Source organism: Rhagoletis zephyria, unplaced genomic scaffold, assembly GCF_001687245.7.
Source record: "Rhagoletis zephyria isolate East Lansing unplaced genomic scaffold, Rhagoletis_zephyria_1.1 Rzeph_scaffold_00669, whole genome shotgun sequence".
Taxonomy (NCBI): Eukaryota; Metazoa; Arthropoda; class Insecta; order Diptera; family Tephritidae; genus Rhagoletis; species Rhagoletis zephyria.
Genome location: NW_016157753.1, coordinates 97,397 through 114,913, shown reverse-complemented (window position 1 = coordinate 114,913; position 17,517 = coordinate 97,397). Strand labels below are relative to the sequence as shown.

Genomic DNA, 17,517 nt, shown 5'->3' with positions numbered 1-17,517 from the left:
GTCTGCGACCGAGCAGCGCAACACGGGCCCTCGAAGTTCCCAGTCCAATCTCGCGTGGTACGCAGACCTGAGCATGCCCTAAAGTGGCACCAGCCAAGGCAGGTGTTGCACTTGACTGATGTCACATTACGGAATATCCTGGTCTGACATACCGTGCAGATTGTAGGGGGAACCAGGAGTTGTTGGCGGCGGCGTGTGGGTGGTGGTGCGGTTGTGTGTGTTGTGTGGTCTGTCGTGGCTGTGGTATGGTCTGTGGTGTTATTATGTTGTTGTGTTGTGGTGACTGTGTGAGGCTGCTCGGGTGGACTGAGGTTAGCCGTGGAGGCTGCTCTGTTTGAGCAACAGGGGGCCACGTACGACGTGGTCCACTGTCGATGTGTCCGTAGTCCCGAGCAGACTCTGAGGTGACTCCACCCCTCGCAGGCATTACACTTGACTGAGGTGGAGTTGTGGTGTAGTCGTCTCCGGCATACACAGCAGGTGTAGGTTTCAGGCCCTGGGTTTGACTCGATGCCAGCCCTGAATAGAAGAATACGTAGTGAATGTAGCCCTATGGACGAACAACTTCTGAGATACTTCGCCGACCTAAACGGGGTTAGATCGCCGAAACAACGGCCCTTGGTCGGGTAAAACCCGAGTCATTCCGGTACGTAGAACCGGCTGTCGTCGCTTTTCTTTCTTTTATGAATCTAAGCTAAGTAACCAGTTTTTTGTTGTACAGCCCAAAGTGTGTTTTTTTTTTAATTTTATAAAAAACTAGCAGAGCACCCGACGTCGTTCGGGGTAAACAAATCAAAATATAAAACAGTCATACAAATATTCAGCTCAGCATAAATTAGAGGAGGAAAACTATTTTCTTTCTATTTAAATTAAGGCATCCTTATGAGCCAAACTTTAAGCTTTATCGTACTTCAACTAATATATATTGATCATCACTTTCTGTACTAAATATCTTTTTCCATTATTAATTTAGCTGAATTAAGGAAACGATAGAATTTTTAAATTAAAATTAGTCTACTATGGTACATTCCGTTTAGCTTTCTATTCGCTAAGCTGTTTTAGTATAGCTGCACTTTTACGGTAGAATGCTTATTTCAGAAGTAGTTTTATTCATTATACACGCACATGTCTCGTTTGACAGCATCGTGGAATCAGTAAAATGATTTATTCATTCCATTGCAAAATGCTGTAAGGTTTCAAAAAAACACAGTTTTAAATATCTGAGTGGTCTAATAGTTGAATACATATTTATCTCCCTTTTACAAACTCATTTATATATACTTTATTCTAAACACCTCTCATAGATATGTCTGCACACCAAATTTCAGGTTTATGTGACTGGTAAAAAATTCCACGCCTGTGGAATGTGGCACGCCCCATTTTACAAACCCATTTATATATACCTTACTATAAACACCAACCATAGATATGTCTGCATATTTTCCACGCCTTTTAAAAACTCATTTATAAGCGTCTACCATATCTGTACCTGCATACCAAATTTCAATTTCCTGGGGCTTATGGGTCCCAAGTTATAGCTGATAAGAAATTCCGCGCCTATGGGATATGCTACGCCCACTCATTTATATATACCTATTATAAGCACCTGCCGTAGGTGGGCCTGGCAACCAAATTTCAAGTTCGTGGGGTTTATGGTTCTCAAGTTATAGCTGATAAAAAATTTCACGCCTACGGGATGTGCCACGCCCCTTTGATAAACTCATTCATATACAGCTTACTATAAGCACCTACCGTAGCTATGCCTGCATACCAAATTTCAAGTTCATGTGACTCATGGTTCCGAAGTTATAGCTGATAAAAAATGTCACGCCTATTCGCGGTGCCACGCCTCCTTGTCGAATCCCAATTTTTTCTCCCTATTATAGGCCCAGGTGTTATGGCAATACTCTGTCAAAATTTCGTTCGATTCTGTCCGACATATATATATATAGATAGATATAGTTTAACACTTTAATTCTTAATAAAATTATAGTTTAAAAAACTATTATAATTGCCATTCGTACTGTCATCAGGTATGTAACTTGAGAATAGAAATCGCTGCATCTTTTAGGCGCATCAATATTACATAGTTACATCCCGAGTTAATAAAAGGAAGGTAAAAAAAGGAAGACTAAAGAGCGAAATACACCACACAAGCGGTTTGACAAACCAAGCGAAATTTCCCTTTGCTTCAAGCCATTTGTGCTGTGTATGGGGGTGTTTGAAGGTTTGACAAACCGCCGTCAAACCTNTTTATAAATCGAAAATTTGTATGAAAATGAACCTTTATAAAGCTGTTTGAAGCTATTTTATTTTTCATGAAATAGGTCATAAGTGTGCAAATTTGTTAATATGCATGTTGTGAGTGAAAGCTGTGACAATGGTGAACAAAAGTTAAGCAATTTGTCCGTGGCCAGGTATAAATCTATGTTTAGGGTAAAACCATAGTGGAGCGGTGAGCAAAGCGTAGAAGTGGCTTCGAGCAAAGCTCCAATTACAAACGTGTTTCTTCGCCGTCAACTATGTCAAGAGTCTTTATTCGCTGAATTTTTATGCGTCTTTTCGCGGTCGACTTTTGAGCTCGCGCCTTTATTGATTTTAGATTTTTTTTTTTTTGAAAGTGCTACGCTCGACAATTTTGTTTGTATGGAAGAAAATAATAACACCCTAGCACAATGGGCCACTACATAGAGGGCGATGCTCAAATCTTATATTTCGAAAGTTGGTATTTAAGATAAAAAAATATACAGCAGCAGAGTCATAACAAAGTATCAATCTCGCAAAAAACATTGGGTTCCTAACTACTACCAGTTGCCGCGCACAACAACTCAAAGTTAACTTTTCAGACATACAATTGTTTTCCCCATATCAAAATCGAGTTCATGTGTGTCATTAAAGGGTATTTTATAATGTTAAAGGTTACTATTTGATTAGAAGGAACTATGCTGTTAAAGAAACAATGTGTGTTGATTGTTTACAACTTTTCATCATTACATAATTTCATTGTTTTCTGAGATATGTATAAGGAATAACTTGTAAACTATGTTTTTTTCATGGTAAATTTTTCAATTCACCTTTTCTCCAAAATGCGCCAGGTTTGTTCTCTGAGTCTTTTTTTAATTATAACCGCAAGGCTTTATATATAAGTAAACTTGAAAGATTTGCACAAGCACTTCGCATTTTTGGGAAAAATATGTTTCAATGTGAACTTATTAATTTTTGTCAGGTAGTCTTATTTTTACAAAAATATGTACCACACAGAAGTGTGCTAAAGAAACTAGTGAACCCGCATGGCGTTAAAACGCCCAAAATTGAGTTTCAAAACCCTAAAAACTATTTCAAATGTTAAACAGAGTTATACGCGACGCGAGTGTCATATTGGATCTAAATCCGTGCAACCATTTCTGAGTCTCTAACTTCAAAAAATAAAAGCTTATCGCAGATCTTTAATTTCCCCCATTTTTAAAATTAGAACGAACGGTGCAAATCTGGTAACCTTCACAAAAAATTCCTTCTTGTATACCTAATCAAAAATATTTTCACACTAATAGCCCAGTTAGGCAAACATAGCTTTGCATGAGAGTTGTCACATAAGAATCTGTTAAATGGGCTTTGCCTGTAAGCGGTTGCCCAACGCATAGCACTTAACATGTAGAATTCTGTGAGAATGGTACAGCAGTGCAAGTATGCATAACTGGGATATAAAGCTTTTATAAGTCTCTGGCGACTGATACATGCTTTAATTAACAGATGAATTAAGTTGAATTACCCCTCTAAATAAAGTCCAGATGTAAATCCTTTTTGAAACGCATTTCGATTAATACGCAAATTTTAATAATTCATTTAATTCTTTTCACAGATGGCAACACTCTTCAAACATCTTTTTTCTTGAATTCTAGATTAATAAATAAATAAATTAACAAATGGATTTACTTGAATTTTTAGATTTTAAACATGTGGCAACCCACCTAAATATAGTCCAGATATAAATCCGTTTTGAAACTCATTTCGATTAATACCTTTATTTTAATAATTCTTTTAAACATGTGGCAACGCTCTCAAAACACCTAAAAAATATTCCTAGTTTTTATAAAAAGCGGGAAAATGTGATTTTTCATTTCGAAACTGTATGGTGGAAAGTGTGTTCTAATATCTATTTGATACCCAAAAAATGATCACGGCTGTACTTTTTGCTGATATATTACATACATATGTTCCATTTAGTTAAACAATATAAGAATATTGTAGTATGTACCACAAAAACATATATTTTCTATAAAAAATCATAACTCAGAAAAAAAAAATCTTCGCTATTAGAGATTTGGGTTGATTGTAGCTCAAAGTGTCCTTTTCCCGGTAAAAAAGTTTGAGAGAAAAAAAAATACACTTTTTGAGTAATTAAATTAAAAAAAAATTTGCCCTTGTTGTTTATTGTTAAATAAAAAATTTTAAATAATGAAAATCAATAATTATATCATTCTATCTTGAAGTGACAAGAATTACTGACATTTGAGTAAAAACATTGTTGGAATCCAGATACAAAAAAGAAGGTAGTTTCATTTAATGACATTCGTTGTTGTTGTTAACCATTTGACTTTTAATAAAATTATGACATTTCATTAAATTCATGCTACCTGATCACGAGCAGTAATATTTTTTTTTAAGCAGATTTCATTAGTCCACTCAAAGATGTCGAATATGATGAACCTGAAAATTAATGCATAATCTCAAAAAGGGGGTTGATTAGGTTTCAGAACGGATGAAGAAAGTGATCAAAATTATACTTATGCTAATTGCTTATCGGAGGGCGGTCTGCGCAAGCCGAATTCAAGTTTTTTGCATACAATGGAAATTTTAAATTCGAAATTTGTTGAAGTTAATGGTGACACGCTAACCACAAAGCCTAATTTTTTGAAAAACCTGATGGGAAATTTAAAAGTAAATTTTCACGAATTTCATGTGAACAAATATTCCCAAAATTATAAAGTAAAACAAAAATAATTTTTCCCAATTTGTTTTTGTTTTGCATGTTAGGTTATGAGAACAATTTATTCACATGGAATTGGCGATTATAAAAGGATTTATTTGGAAAGAGAATTCTTTAGAATTAGATTTTTAAATTGCAAGATTGCATACAAAATAAGAAAATGAAAAAATAACAACATAATGCTCTCGTGATTTTTATTATAAAATAAAAAGAACAATTTCAATGAAGTCTCCTTTAACATTACATATGTTATATATTTTTAATAAAAAAAGGTGCGAACCACGTAAGTAAAAAATGGGAAATCTTTAGCTATTTGTAGAACGATTTAGGGGTGGGGGCGGAGGAGGAGGGGGCTGTACCTGACCGGTTGTCTGGAAATGGAAAGCATTTGGGGTATTCCACCGTCACTGGTGGGACATTTGTACAGTAAAATTGTACTTTCTTTTTTAAATTTAAGCAAAAAGTACTCAACAATTCTACATAGTGGTAAAGCTACACCTAATTCACTATTATATGAGTTATTACCAAATACGAAAACAGTTTCAACTTACTTTTCTGTGTAAACTTGATGTCTTGAAATAAAAAAAAAACGAACCACGAATACTAACAAGCAAAAACTTAAACAAAACTTATTGCTTTATTATAAAAAAAAAATTTCGAAATTCCTCTGTCACGGATGGGACAACGTTTGTCAGGGGCGGGGTAGGTACGAATTTCTATATGAAAATGAGCTTTTAGTGTGGTCCATATTGAGTATTATTTATTAAAAAATATAAGAAGCCAAGTAGAGGTTCAATTCACTCACGTTTTATCTTAGGATAGTGCATTTTATATGGAAGAAAATGCCTAGCACCGTCAGTTAAAAAAATTATTAAAAATCAACGCGATTTTCTAGCGTCTTGAAATTTTCACTTTTACCTACATAAATTTAATGGGCTTACTGCATACCATAAATTCTGAATAAAAAGTTTTTGGGTGTAATTGTTAAAGTTTGTTTAATTTTTATATATGGACTCTTGTTTAAATATTTCCGAAAGAAAATAGTTTAACTCATAACAAAGTGGAGGTTTGAAGTGGCTGGAAAATCGCGTTGAATTTTGGCAATTTTTTTAGTGGAAGACGTGTTGCTCATTTTCTCCATACAAAAAAAAATTTATGTTTGTCCAACATACTTTGTATGGAAGAACCTACGTATAAAAAAATTTCCATAAATCAACGCGATTTTCTAGCAGCTTCAAACTAGGGATGTTGCGAATGTGGAATTTCAGACATCTGCGGATGCGAATGCGGATGTCTAACAGGTAACATCCGCGGATGCGAATGCGAATGCGGATGTCAAGTATTTTTAAGAAACAATTAGGTAAGTAAATGAAGTTACTTAGGTAGATGAAAGAATGGAAAAGTTAGTAGTTTTTAATAATGTTTATTTTATTTAGTACATGAGTTTAAAAATTGGAACATTATATGTAATAGAAAGTAATGAGAACTGCATCGGGCCCGAAAATTTCGGATGTATCCTCCTGACTTTAATCTTGACTTGAAGAATCTAGCACAATGGCGAGATCGTTGTTTAAACAGCGTTTACAAGCCAAGCCATATGTCTTTTTAAAGAGAATTCTTCATTTTCATTCCTTTCGCTTTTTCATAATTTGGGGAACCTGCAACGTCATCAGCGTTTTTTTTGAATATATATACGAGCTAAATAGGTGGATATGGAAAATAAATTATTATTTTGCAGGAATGAAAATTTTGAACAAAATTCTGTTTCCAAATTCGTGGCTGTCAGCCGAATCGGATCAGAATATTGTTATTTTTTTAAACACCCCGTTTTTTATAAGCGTTTGAATTATTGGAATCACGGATGATGAGGGTTCTTTGCGTTCCCACGACAGTCGGGTCTACGTAACCGGAACGACCCAGATTTATATCTGGCCAAGGACTGTCACTCCAGCAAAATCCCCAAAAACCCTTTTGGTGAACTTGTATGCTGCTACAACAACAACAGGGTCTCAGATAGTTACGTAATTCTTACCTAATTAAAGGTCAGACCAATAGCCTTTTCTCTTTATAGCCAGACGTTGACCATTTCTGCTGGAAATCCCTATTGAAGGAGCCTACTCTTTGAATTCAAATAGCAAATAAGGAAGATGTAGGGGGAGAGTTCTACCACAAAAGTTTTTAGCCAAGGATCCAATGTATATCTCTATGAAAAAAACATTGCCCGAAAAGTAAAAAACATGACTGTTTTTTTAAATTTTTGCTAAAAATAAATTTCCAAAAGATTTTAATTTTTGTAATGCTTTTTGCTTCGCCTGTAAAATAACAAATTTGCTGGTTAGGGCCTTTGTGAATTAAGGTGACGGTATGTAACATCAAAAGCAAATCAAAATGCAGGTATTTAAAGCACAGAAAATGAAAAAAAATATATAGTATTAAAATGACTATGTTCTTTTTGACGTACGTCAAAGCTCAAGTAGAAGTTGGAACTTGTATGACTGCCCATTGATAGCTCGGTTAGATAGCTTAAGAAATAATATGTTTAAACACATTTTTATCATCAAAGTTGACCAGTTTTGTTAAAGAAATACAACCACGACCAAAGGCAAAAAATATTGGCTACATTCATTTTGTCATTTTGTTTGCCAGATATACGTTTTATCGGTGCACTTGCACAACATTCGCATTCGCAAAAGCTCCGCATTGATTATTGCGAATGCGAATATTAAAATTAATGCGGAAGCTCCGCGGTTGCGAATACGAATGCGAATATTCGCCACAAGCCTGCTTCAAACTTGCAATTTGTTATACTAATATTGAATGGGCTGTATAAAAGCATAATTAAAATTTTTCATAAAAGTCTGATTAGAAGTGTCAGATCTGTTTGTATGCGAGCGTATACAGCACCACAGGTTTGTAACTATTTCTACTGGGAACGAACTACGCAGGTCCGGAATCTCTTCATGTTGGTTTTACGTATTTCATTCAAAATAAATGTACTTATTCAAATTCATATTCAATTCAAATTTCTCGACTGACGAGTGTCGACCACTCAGATAATGCGTCGACCGCCGTATAAGTCTCTGTGGCAGAGAGGACGCCTCTATGTCTTCTAGTCGCGTGGAGTGACTGACGGTATCAAACACCTTTGACAGATCCAACGCTACTAGAATAGTTCTCTCACAGGGGCGGTTGCGGTTTAGGCCCCGTGTTATCTGACTGTTTATGGCGCTGTTGTTGTGCTGTGTACTTTACGGAAACCATGCTGGGGGTCAGGTGGTTCGTAAAATACGGGAGGAGCAAGGCCTCTAGTGTCTTCGCTACCAGGGAAAGGAGGGTTATCGGGCGATAAGACTCCTTTGTTGGTTGGTTTCCCCGGTTTGAGCAGTGGGACCACCCTCCCCATCTTCCAGGAATGGAGAGAGCGGCCATTGACAGGTTGAGACCCTTGGCTAAATAGTCTACTCCCGCAGGACCTAAAATTTTCAGCATTCCGTCGGGTCCCACGGCTTTAGAGGATTTCGCCTTCCCGATGGCTACCGGAACTTCACAAGTGAAAGCAAGAGGCACACGTGTTGTTGGCAGTTTGTGCAACTTTCTAGGTTTGGCTTTGCCCGTCCGCTGCAGCAGCAGTGACAACCCTCCGGAACTTACGCTCGCTTACGTGAACGTCGGTTGGTGTGGGGAGGGCAGAGAAGGTGCTTTCAGTAAATTCCGCGAAACCTTTCCCATCAGCTTTAGAAAAGTTGATATACATAGGTCCGGTGTTCCACAGAAGCAAAGTCAGCAGGTTTTTCAATCGAGATGACTATGGACAGATGATCTCATGCTAACACGATGTAAAGAACAAAGGTTGCGCCCATCTTGGTACCGCTATTCCGCTCTCAGCGAATTTGACAGAATCGTTGTTTGTATGACGTCACACTCGTGTAACTTGTTTATGTTTTCCTTGCAAAATTTGTTCTTATTCTTCCATTCTTGCTCACGTTTTGGCATTTCGCCTGCAATTGCACCAGTGTGACGTCACACAAATGTTACTCTCGAAAATCCTCTCTGATGGGCGCAATGGATGGATTCTCGACAGTTTTTCGAGTCGTTCTCTAACGTTTGAGGTTGGAGAATGTGGATAGTTCTCCAATCGTTCTCTAATCGATAACCAACTTCGATGTTTGCTGCACGATTGAGAGAAATAGAGATTGCGCCCATCGCGGTACCGCTAATCCGCTCTTTGTGATCTTGACATAATCAGCTGCGTGCGTGACATCATATTGGTGCAATTGTTGATTGTGGGCATACGAGAAAAACTAAATAAAGGTGAAATTAGTCAAAAACGTAAACCTACCGGTACGTAAACCCGAGTCAGCTGTCTTACCAGAGCGCCATGTAAATGAAAACTCAACACCGCAGAATTTTTCTGTAGTTGCAGCCCGTAGCGCAGAAATCTGCGGAATTTAGATTTTTCCGTGTCAGCTGATTTCTTCCTTCTATAGATGGTTGCATCAGTTTTGCAGATGGTAAAAAAGTTATAAGTTCCTATTCAAAATATGTTCAAAATATTTGAAATTTACTATCGAATGAGGTTTTTTGTTGAAAAATAAGTAGTTTATGTTTAGCCTAGCATCTATTATAGCACGAAAAATTGTAGTTTAAGCAACACTGAGGGCTCCAGTAATCGACACAATTTTGCGTATACAGACTGCGTTTAAGTATAAGTTCTGCGTTCTTGACTAATTTCACCTTAACAATTTTAATATTTGTGCGTTAATATTTCTGCGTGGTTCTAAACAATTATTGAGACATTAACAAGTAATTTTTAGCAAAAAAAAAACCGACTTAAAAAAAAGTATGGGACCACCTCTGAGACACTACCTTTCCGTTGCAAAAATAATTATTGAAATCGGTTGACGTGGTGCAAAGTTATGCGGTAACATACATAAAAAAAAAATATTCCGACGAACTGATAACCTCCTCCTTTTTTGGAAGTCGGTTAAAAAGCAAAATGAAGTGTACAGTGGCAAAGTACATACATATGTGTGCATGAACAAAATTAAAGCTAATACATTTGTACATATACATATATGTCGCCCATTTGGACAATAGTTAGTACCTCGTCTGTCATAACAATTGTAATACCTTTTTTAGTATTTCATTTTGGTTTCATTTAGAAGACTTGGCTTCTCTTGGCATTTCCAATTGGCGTCAGTTAGCACAGAAGAGAAATGACTGGCGTGCTGTTTTGGACTCGGCCAAAATCGCTTAGGCGGTTACAGCGCCAATAAAGAAGAAGAAGAACGTGCGCGTTTATAGAGATAAGTGAAATGAGAAGCATAGGGGTCCGCCCCCTTTTCCATTACTTACCACTTTTCGCCATAAATATGGTATTGATAGCATATCGTCGTTTAAAGTACAAAAAAGCGTATCAAGATAATACAAAACCGCGTATGTGAGGTTGCATAAATTATTTTCTAGAGTAAAAACATATTTCAAAATGGTTCTACTTTTTATAAAGCAGTCGCATTTCTGGCTAGTATATTTCAGGACGAATGGATAAGGATTGAGCCAAGAGCTTGTGTGAGCAAATATAATTTTTGGCAGCAAATGTCAGTTACGCGGTTTTGCAGAATGACGATACGCGGTTTTGTACTTTAAACGACGATATGTACTGGGTCGAAATTCAGGACGTTAGCGTAAGCGGTTCCAGAGATAAGCTATATGAGAAGTTCAAGTTTGTATGGAAGGTACCACGCCCCCTTTTCTAATGCATTTGCAATATATGCATCAGTGCTAAGTTTCAGTTTCCCAGCGGAATTGGTTTAAGAAATATGTTGGTTTTTTAGGTTTTAGTCTATATAAGAATTTTAGGAATATCCCGAGCTACATACCGAGTACACTTTTGGTCGGGATATTTATTTTCAAGGTGCTGGCATACATATGTTCCAAATATGAATCAAATCGGAGCAGTTGTTTAGTGTTTTAGTGAAATACATTGTACAGAAAACTGCATGAAGAGAACTTGTAAAGCGTGATGCCTCAGATTTCTTAATTTTTTGGCAGCATCAACAAAAAGTTTTGTTTTTAGCGAAAAATCTTCCACACAGAAGTTCCAAAGAAGTGCGGTTAGTTATGTTGAACACTCTTAATTGAATGTCAATAAAATTAAGTTTGTGGTTATATCAAGGCGAAATTTTGAGAACAGTCCGTCCGACGCACTGGAAAAAGTTAATACATTCAAATATCTAGGAATAATTATCAACGATAAACTAAAACAAAAAAAAGTATTGTATATTTTCAGTTAGAACTCTAGCAATATGTACATCGGTGAAAACTGCATTCAATTCCATGCATTAATTTTCGAGTGATGCGCGTACAAATATACAGAAAGACAGAGTAAAAAATTCTAAAAATTGTTTATTTGGCTTCTGTAGCTCTGATAAAAACCCACCATATTAATTTTTCTTTGATATCTATAAGGTACAGACATCGGCCTGTTACAATTTTATTATAAGTATAGATATAGATTTCATTTATTTTATCAATTTAATACAATACAATTTTTCAAACAGGTGGCAACCCTCCCTAAAAATATTTTCAATATATTCAATTTATCTTATAAATTAAATTGAATCAAAATTTTCAAACAGGTGGCAACTCTAAAAAATTTTTTTGGCTTCTATATTTTTTTCTTTCTATATTTTAAGTTAGACCTCTAGCAATACAGACAGGCAGACAGACAAAAAGTCCAAAAATGGTTGTTGGCTTCTGGTGCTCTTATAAACACACCCCCACACTAATTTTTCTTTAATATCTATAATGTCCTGTTACAATTTTATTATATGTATAGATTAAGTTTTTTGTCTTCCTTTCGTTTATTGCAGATTGTTAGCTCCTTCGATTTGATTCGTAAAGAGAAACAACAGCAATTGAAGGCAGCAGCTCAAGCTGAAAAAGTGGCAAAGGCACAAAGGCAACAGCAACAAGTGCAATCGAATGCCGGCAATTATAACGGACGGGTACGCGCCAAATCGCAGGGAGATAAAATGTGCGTACAACAAAATATCAATAGAAACCACAACACCAATACCAATAATAATGGTGGCAACAACAAACATCGTGTACAAAAACAAATATCAATGATTATTATAAACTCAAATGCTACAACCAATAGCAGTATTCATAACAATAATACGATCAACAACAACAATAACACTGCCGTCTTTAGTGCTAGAGCTGCATCGAATCCTTCACCATCGTCATGCTCAGGCGCCGAATTACTCGCATTTGCCGCCGAAGCCGCAGCAGCCTCAAACTTGTCATCAGCAACGAATTCGGCTCAGAAGCAACGTCCAGCTTCGGTATCTTTGCATTTGGCCACGCCACCTACACCAGCAACTGGTCAGGCCATCCAGCAGTTGCAGCGCATGGCTTCTGGCACGAACCTACGAATTCTGAAACGTAGTACTTCGTACCAGCAACAGTCGCAGCAACTCCAGTCAAAATCCAACTCAATGCAACGATTGCAACAACAGGCATTATTCGAGCAGTCACAGCGACTTGAAAATGATCTACAACTACGTCAAGCACCACAAAAATTCACACCCAGTTTCAATTCGTGGACGAATTTCTCATTTACAAAAAATTTTATTGCAAATGTTTTTTGTTAGAAGAAGAATGTCAATCAATGAAGAAGTGCCAGATTGGTTGAGATATAGGAGATAGTGGAGTGAGCGCATAATTATTGTATGCGTGATTTAACAGTTCAAAGCTCGAAGGAAGTACGGGATTAAGAAAAAGCATAACAAGATATAATACAATTGAGATACAAAAAATTTAAGTTTTACGTCAAATAAATACATAACGTTTTGAAATATTGAAACGCGAGTTTAGTAAATTTTAGAAATATGCGAAACGGGAGACGGTAACATGTACATGTGGGTTATTTGGGGAATTCCAAATTTGAACTGAAATAAATAGTATTCTGTGTTGGTATATTTGTAACGCAATAGAGGAATTTAATATGTCAAAGGAGAACTTTATGTGTAACTTTTTATGTGTTTTTCTCCAATACTTCCTTCGTCGCTTTCACTGATTCTTTCGTAAGTGTACCTACTACAAAAACTAAACTACTTTATTTCTATTGATTTTATCTTCTCATTTGAATAATTTTTTTCTTTACTTTTGTAAAATGAAAGCATATCGACGAAATTCATTTTTGATTTCTAATTTTAGTTTTATCTAATAAATAAAAATATTATCAGCTTTTGTTGGAAACCTGCAATTTTTCGTATACTTAATTAAACTTTGAAAAGTATATTATGGTCAAATTAGTTTCTAAAAAATAAAATTTTAGAATAATTATAAACCATTTAACAAAAATGCCACCTACAAATAGTGAGAAACCACTAGACGAAAATATAGGTAGGCTAAAGCGTAAAAGTAGCCATAAACTGATGGTCAAAATAAACAACCTAACCATCATTTCATTCCATCATCACGCTCTACCAACGCCTTGTGATAGTACAATAAATCTTACTTTTAAGTTTAATTGATAAATCATGTAATGTACTGAAATGTAAAAAAGTGCAAACAAACTTGTGTGCAGAAATGTAATGCCTATTTTTTGTCGCTCGTTAAAATGCTACTATAAGTTTCATTCATATGATATGATAATTACGATTGACTTCAGTACAAATTTTCTTGCTATTTTCATGTGGCATTTGAGCGCAAAAAATGTACAATGTACCTCGAGTTATTGCATTTTTACTATTACTCAGAATAATGTTCAAATTTCTATGCAAGTGAAAATTTACTATTGCAAAATATTTTTGTTTAATTGTAATAATTCAACTTATCCAGTTATGAGTTCCTTCTTAGGTATTTTTTTCGGCTGAGTTTGAAGTGCAAAATTAACTACTATATACCATATAAAGTCATATACATAAAGGCAAAGTTAAAGCGCCTTAGCATGATCATAATTCGAAGACTTATAAGTTATAATATCTTTACCAGAGGGTCCATTTGGCTTTAAGAAGAATAAAATCTTTTCACGCTTGATTATACATACAAACATATTTGATTATTTCGATTTTATTTGATATGTTTTTTTTCTAAGTTGATTCAGTGCGAATAATTTTGAAGTGCAGTTTGCTCGCACAAGTGAAGTTTAATCGCGGAAGATGGAAGTAGGTATCAATTGCATTTGCACTTTTTTTATTTTACTGCCTCTTTTTATTTAAATTTTCAATTGAATTGTATGGCAATTATCCAAATCGTACATGCCATACGTACATGCGAATACATAAAATACTTTTGATTTGTAAATTTTGAGCAATTTCCTCTAAACAAACATGCACATTTATGAAGTATCTATAGATCATTATTTGTTCCCTATTTGTTAATAAAACAAACAAAAATTTTAAAAAGTTCATATTTTTTTATAGAAATTTAAAAAGTGCAAACGCAATTGATACAAACACTGCCAAATACTAAGTGCCAGTTTTTGAATTTTAGCAAGCATGTAAAATCGTTTGTTAGTATTCTGCTATAAAATGATTTCAACTTCCATGTTTCTCAATTGGTATCGAATATTTGGCAGTGCAAAACAAAAACAAAACAAAAAAACAAAAAAAAAAAATATCGCTCACAATGCTCAAAAATAAAAATTAAACAATAAACCAGATCAATGTTGGATCAGCAAAAAATTATAACAATACAATCAAGGTGAATTCATATAAGTTGTGGTGCTGACTACCCACGAGGCAACCGTTGCGGCAACCACCATAAAATATCAAAATATGTTGATGTTCAAGCGACGGTTGCGGCAACACGATTTCTATGTCAGACTGGACTACACACGAAGCAACATCACATGGTTTCTTCAATGATTGAAAAGCGAATGAATTTCTGGCAATATTTCTCCTTACTAAAATGCAACCTTGAGCCGCTTTGCTGGCTGTTTTTTATTTCTTTATTTCCAATTTGAAGATTAATTTATTATTTACAACTAAACAATTAAATTCAAAAAATAATTTAAAGCATTTCTTCTTTATCTATTCAAAATTATCCTTTAATATTTGTCACAAATTCGCGAGAGTGCCACACGGCAACACTCGATCAGTTTGACAGCACTTGTAGCAGAAAAAAAATTGCTAGTGCAGCACGAGCTAGTTGAAATATAGGGTTCATTCCACAACGTACAAATACAATGCATGAGTCTATTTTAGTCTCAGTGTATTGTAATGCCAAATGTTCGCAACCACGGTTAAATTCTAGTTTTCAACTAGGTTGCACAAGTTAGACTTTTTCTTTGAGTGCGGTTTAGAAATAAAAGAGCCTGATGCTTTCTATTTTGACGTTTAGAATACACCCATATTTTCGAAATTGATTTGCGCTGTTTCAGCTGCAGTTGCACCTTGTATATTTTCTTTCAGAACGTGATTCCCGAAAAGTGGCAGAAGTTGTTCCTACTGTTCACACGAGGAAATTAAATTTCTCTTTCTCAATTTGATAGCGAATTGTATGAAAAAGTTGGAAATATCGTCATGTTTGACACGCTTTTTATAAAGAAAAAATAAATAAAACGTAAACAAATAACTCATTTTGACAATCCTCACACACAAAACAAACAAATCAGCTGTTCTAATGACACCACCTTATATGAATTCTCGTTGAATACGATAGTGGAAGAGCGACTCGTAAAAAATCGAATAAAATAAATACCAATTTCTGACAAAGTACAGAATAAAAAACGAAATTCAAAATCCTGTTAAAAATTCTAAAAAACTGTAAAACTGGCGAAGTTCTATGTATTAAACCCCCAAAAAAATACATTTGTTGTACTTTCTATTCAATTATAAATTAACAAAGGAAGGACTAAGAGAGAGTTTGGCTTAGCATTTGATGTATAGCTAAACTCAGAATTTGTAATCTTATAGGGCTTTCGCACGGGGCGATTTTTCAGGCAACTTTTGCGTTCAACTCATGCAGGGTTGAACGAAAAAAAATTGAATGGCTAAAACCATCAAAATATGAAAAAATATCAAAATATTCCCCATAAAAAGGCGTTTGCATTGTTCAACTTTGCATTCTACTTTTGGTTGAACGGCCTTTCAACTAATCGCTTTCAACAAAGTTGGTCGCCAGCCAACATTTAGCCATTCCATTTTTTTCAGTGCAACCCTGCGTGAGTTGAACGCAAAAGTTGAACGCAAAATCGCCTCGTGCGAACCCCTTTTTAGATGCATTAAAGTGCGCACAAAGAAATCTTAAAGTCCTGCAAATAAAACGGTAATAGACGAATAAGAGTAAGTAAGTTTACTCAATGAGAATAATGCAATAATGAAACGAAATAATTTGCCAGTCATAGTTATTATCTTTTATTCAACAATTATTCTATGCGATTTGCATTTTGCAACGCTTTTTAATATATGTACATTTTATGTTAATAATTTACATTTTAATTTATTATCTCGATCCCGATGGCATATCAACCAAAAATTATGTTAATAACAGCGAAACATAAATCTTTTTTTTCAATATTTAAGCTTACTCCTTCCTCAATGGATGCATTTTATCAATGATTTTCAATGTACAAAAATGTCATTTTAAAACCAATCCTCAAAATTTTAAGAATATTCTGTGATATAACAGATATAACAGTATGACATTTCCAATAACTCCTTAATTGTTAATAAAAAATTCTTTTTTATTTTGTACTTTCGAAGAAAAAACCAACCACCAAAAATTATGTTTTATTTTCAAAAGGCGGGGGTGCAAGAAATCAGTGGTAAACATGACTAAAGCATTATTTGCTATATGAAACATCCGATACGTACATATGCATGTAGGTAGATAGAATCAAACATTTTCTTTAAAAACTATAGGACCACTTATTATTTATTTACTAGTGAATCTACATGACATTAAAACGCCCAAAATCGAATTTCAGAAACTAAAAACAAAAATTATTCCAAATGTCTGTCAGAGTTATAAGATATCCAAAGTGCTGTATTTCATCAAAACCGTGCAGCCGTTTCTGAGTGAAGAGCAGTCTCGCTTAGTGCATGTTTTTCATTTCATCAAATTTCAAATCACCCTATCCGATGAAAAAAGTTCTTAATTAAAAAAAAAATAAAACTTTATCACACATTTACAAGCTAAGGTAATTAATTTGACCTCTCAGTTTTGAAATTCCTTTTCAAACGTATTCTCAAACTAAATATCTTTAATCTCTTTCGTCTGACATGATGATACACATGTATTTCAATAATCTGATGAACTAATTTGAATTTGACTGTTCTAACAAATGACAGCCTTACCAAATAAATGTTAGGAATAAAGCCTTTTCAAACCCATTTCGATTGATAACCATTTTTTAATAATTCATCCAACTTATTGAATAATTTGAATGTAACTTTTTAAACACGTGACAACCCTCTTCAAACATTCCAAATGTTCAAACCATGATAAAAATATAGTAAGGTAGAACCGCTGAGAGTCACTTTTAAAATTCTTGATGTTTCCAAACAATTTAATTT

General features: G+C 34.9%; 1 protein-coding gene across 4 annotated transcripts in view; it reads left to right on the top strand.

Moving 5' to 3' along the window:
* DCP2 (decapping mRNA 2) overlaps nucleotides 1–14,615 on the top strand; it is a 23,185-nt gene extending 8,570 nt beyond the window's left edge. For all 4 annotated transcript variants that reach the window (XM_017613478.1, XM_017613479.1, XM_017613476.1 and 1 more), the window contains one exon: nucleotides 11,860–14,615. In XM_017613478.1, the coding sequence (XP_017468967.1) occupies nucleotides 11,860–12,645 (786 nt within the window). In that variant the 3' untranslated portion in view covers nucleotides 12,646–14,615. The remainder of the gene's footprint in view (nucleotides 1–11,859) is intronic.
* The last annotated feature ends 2,902 nt before the right edge of the window (nucleotides 14,616–17,517 follow it).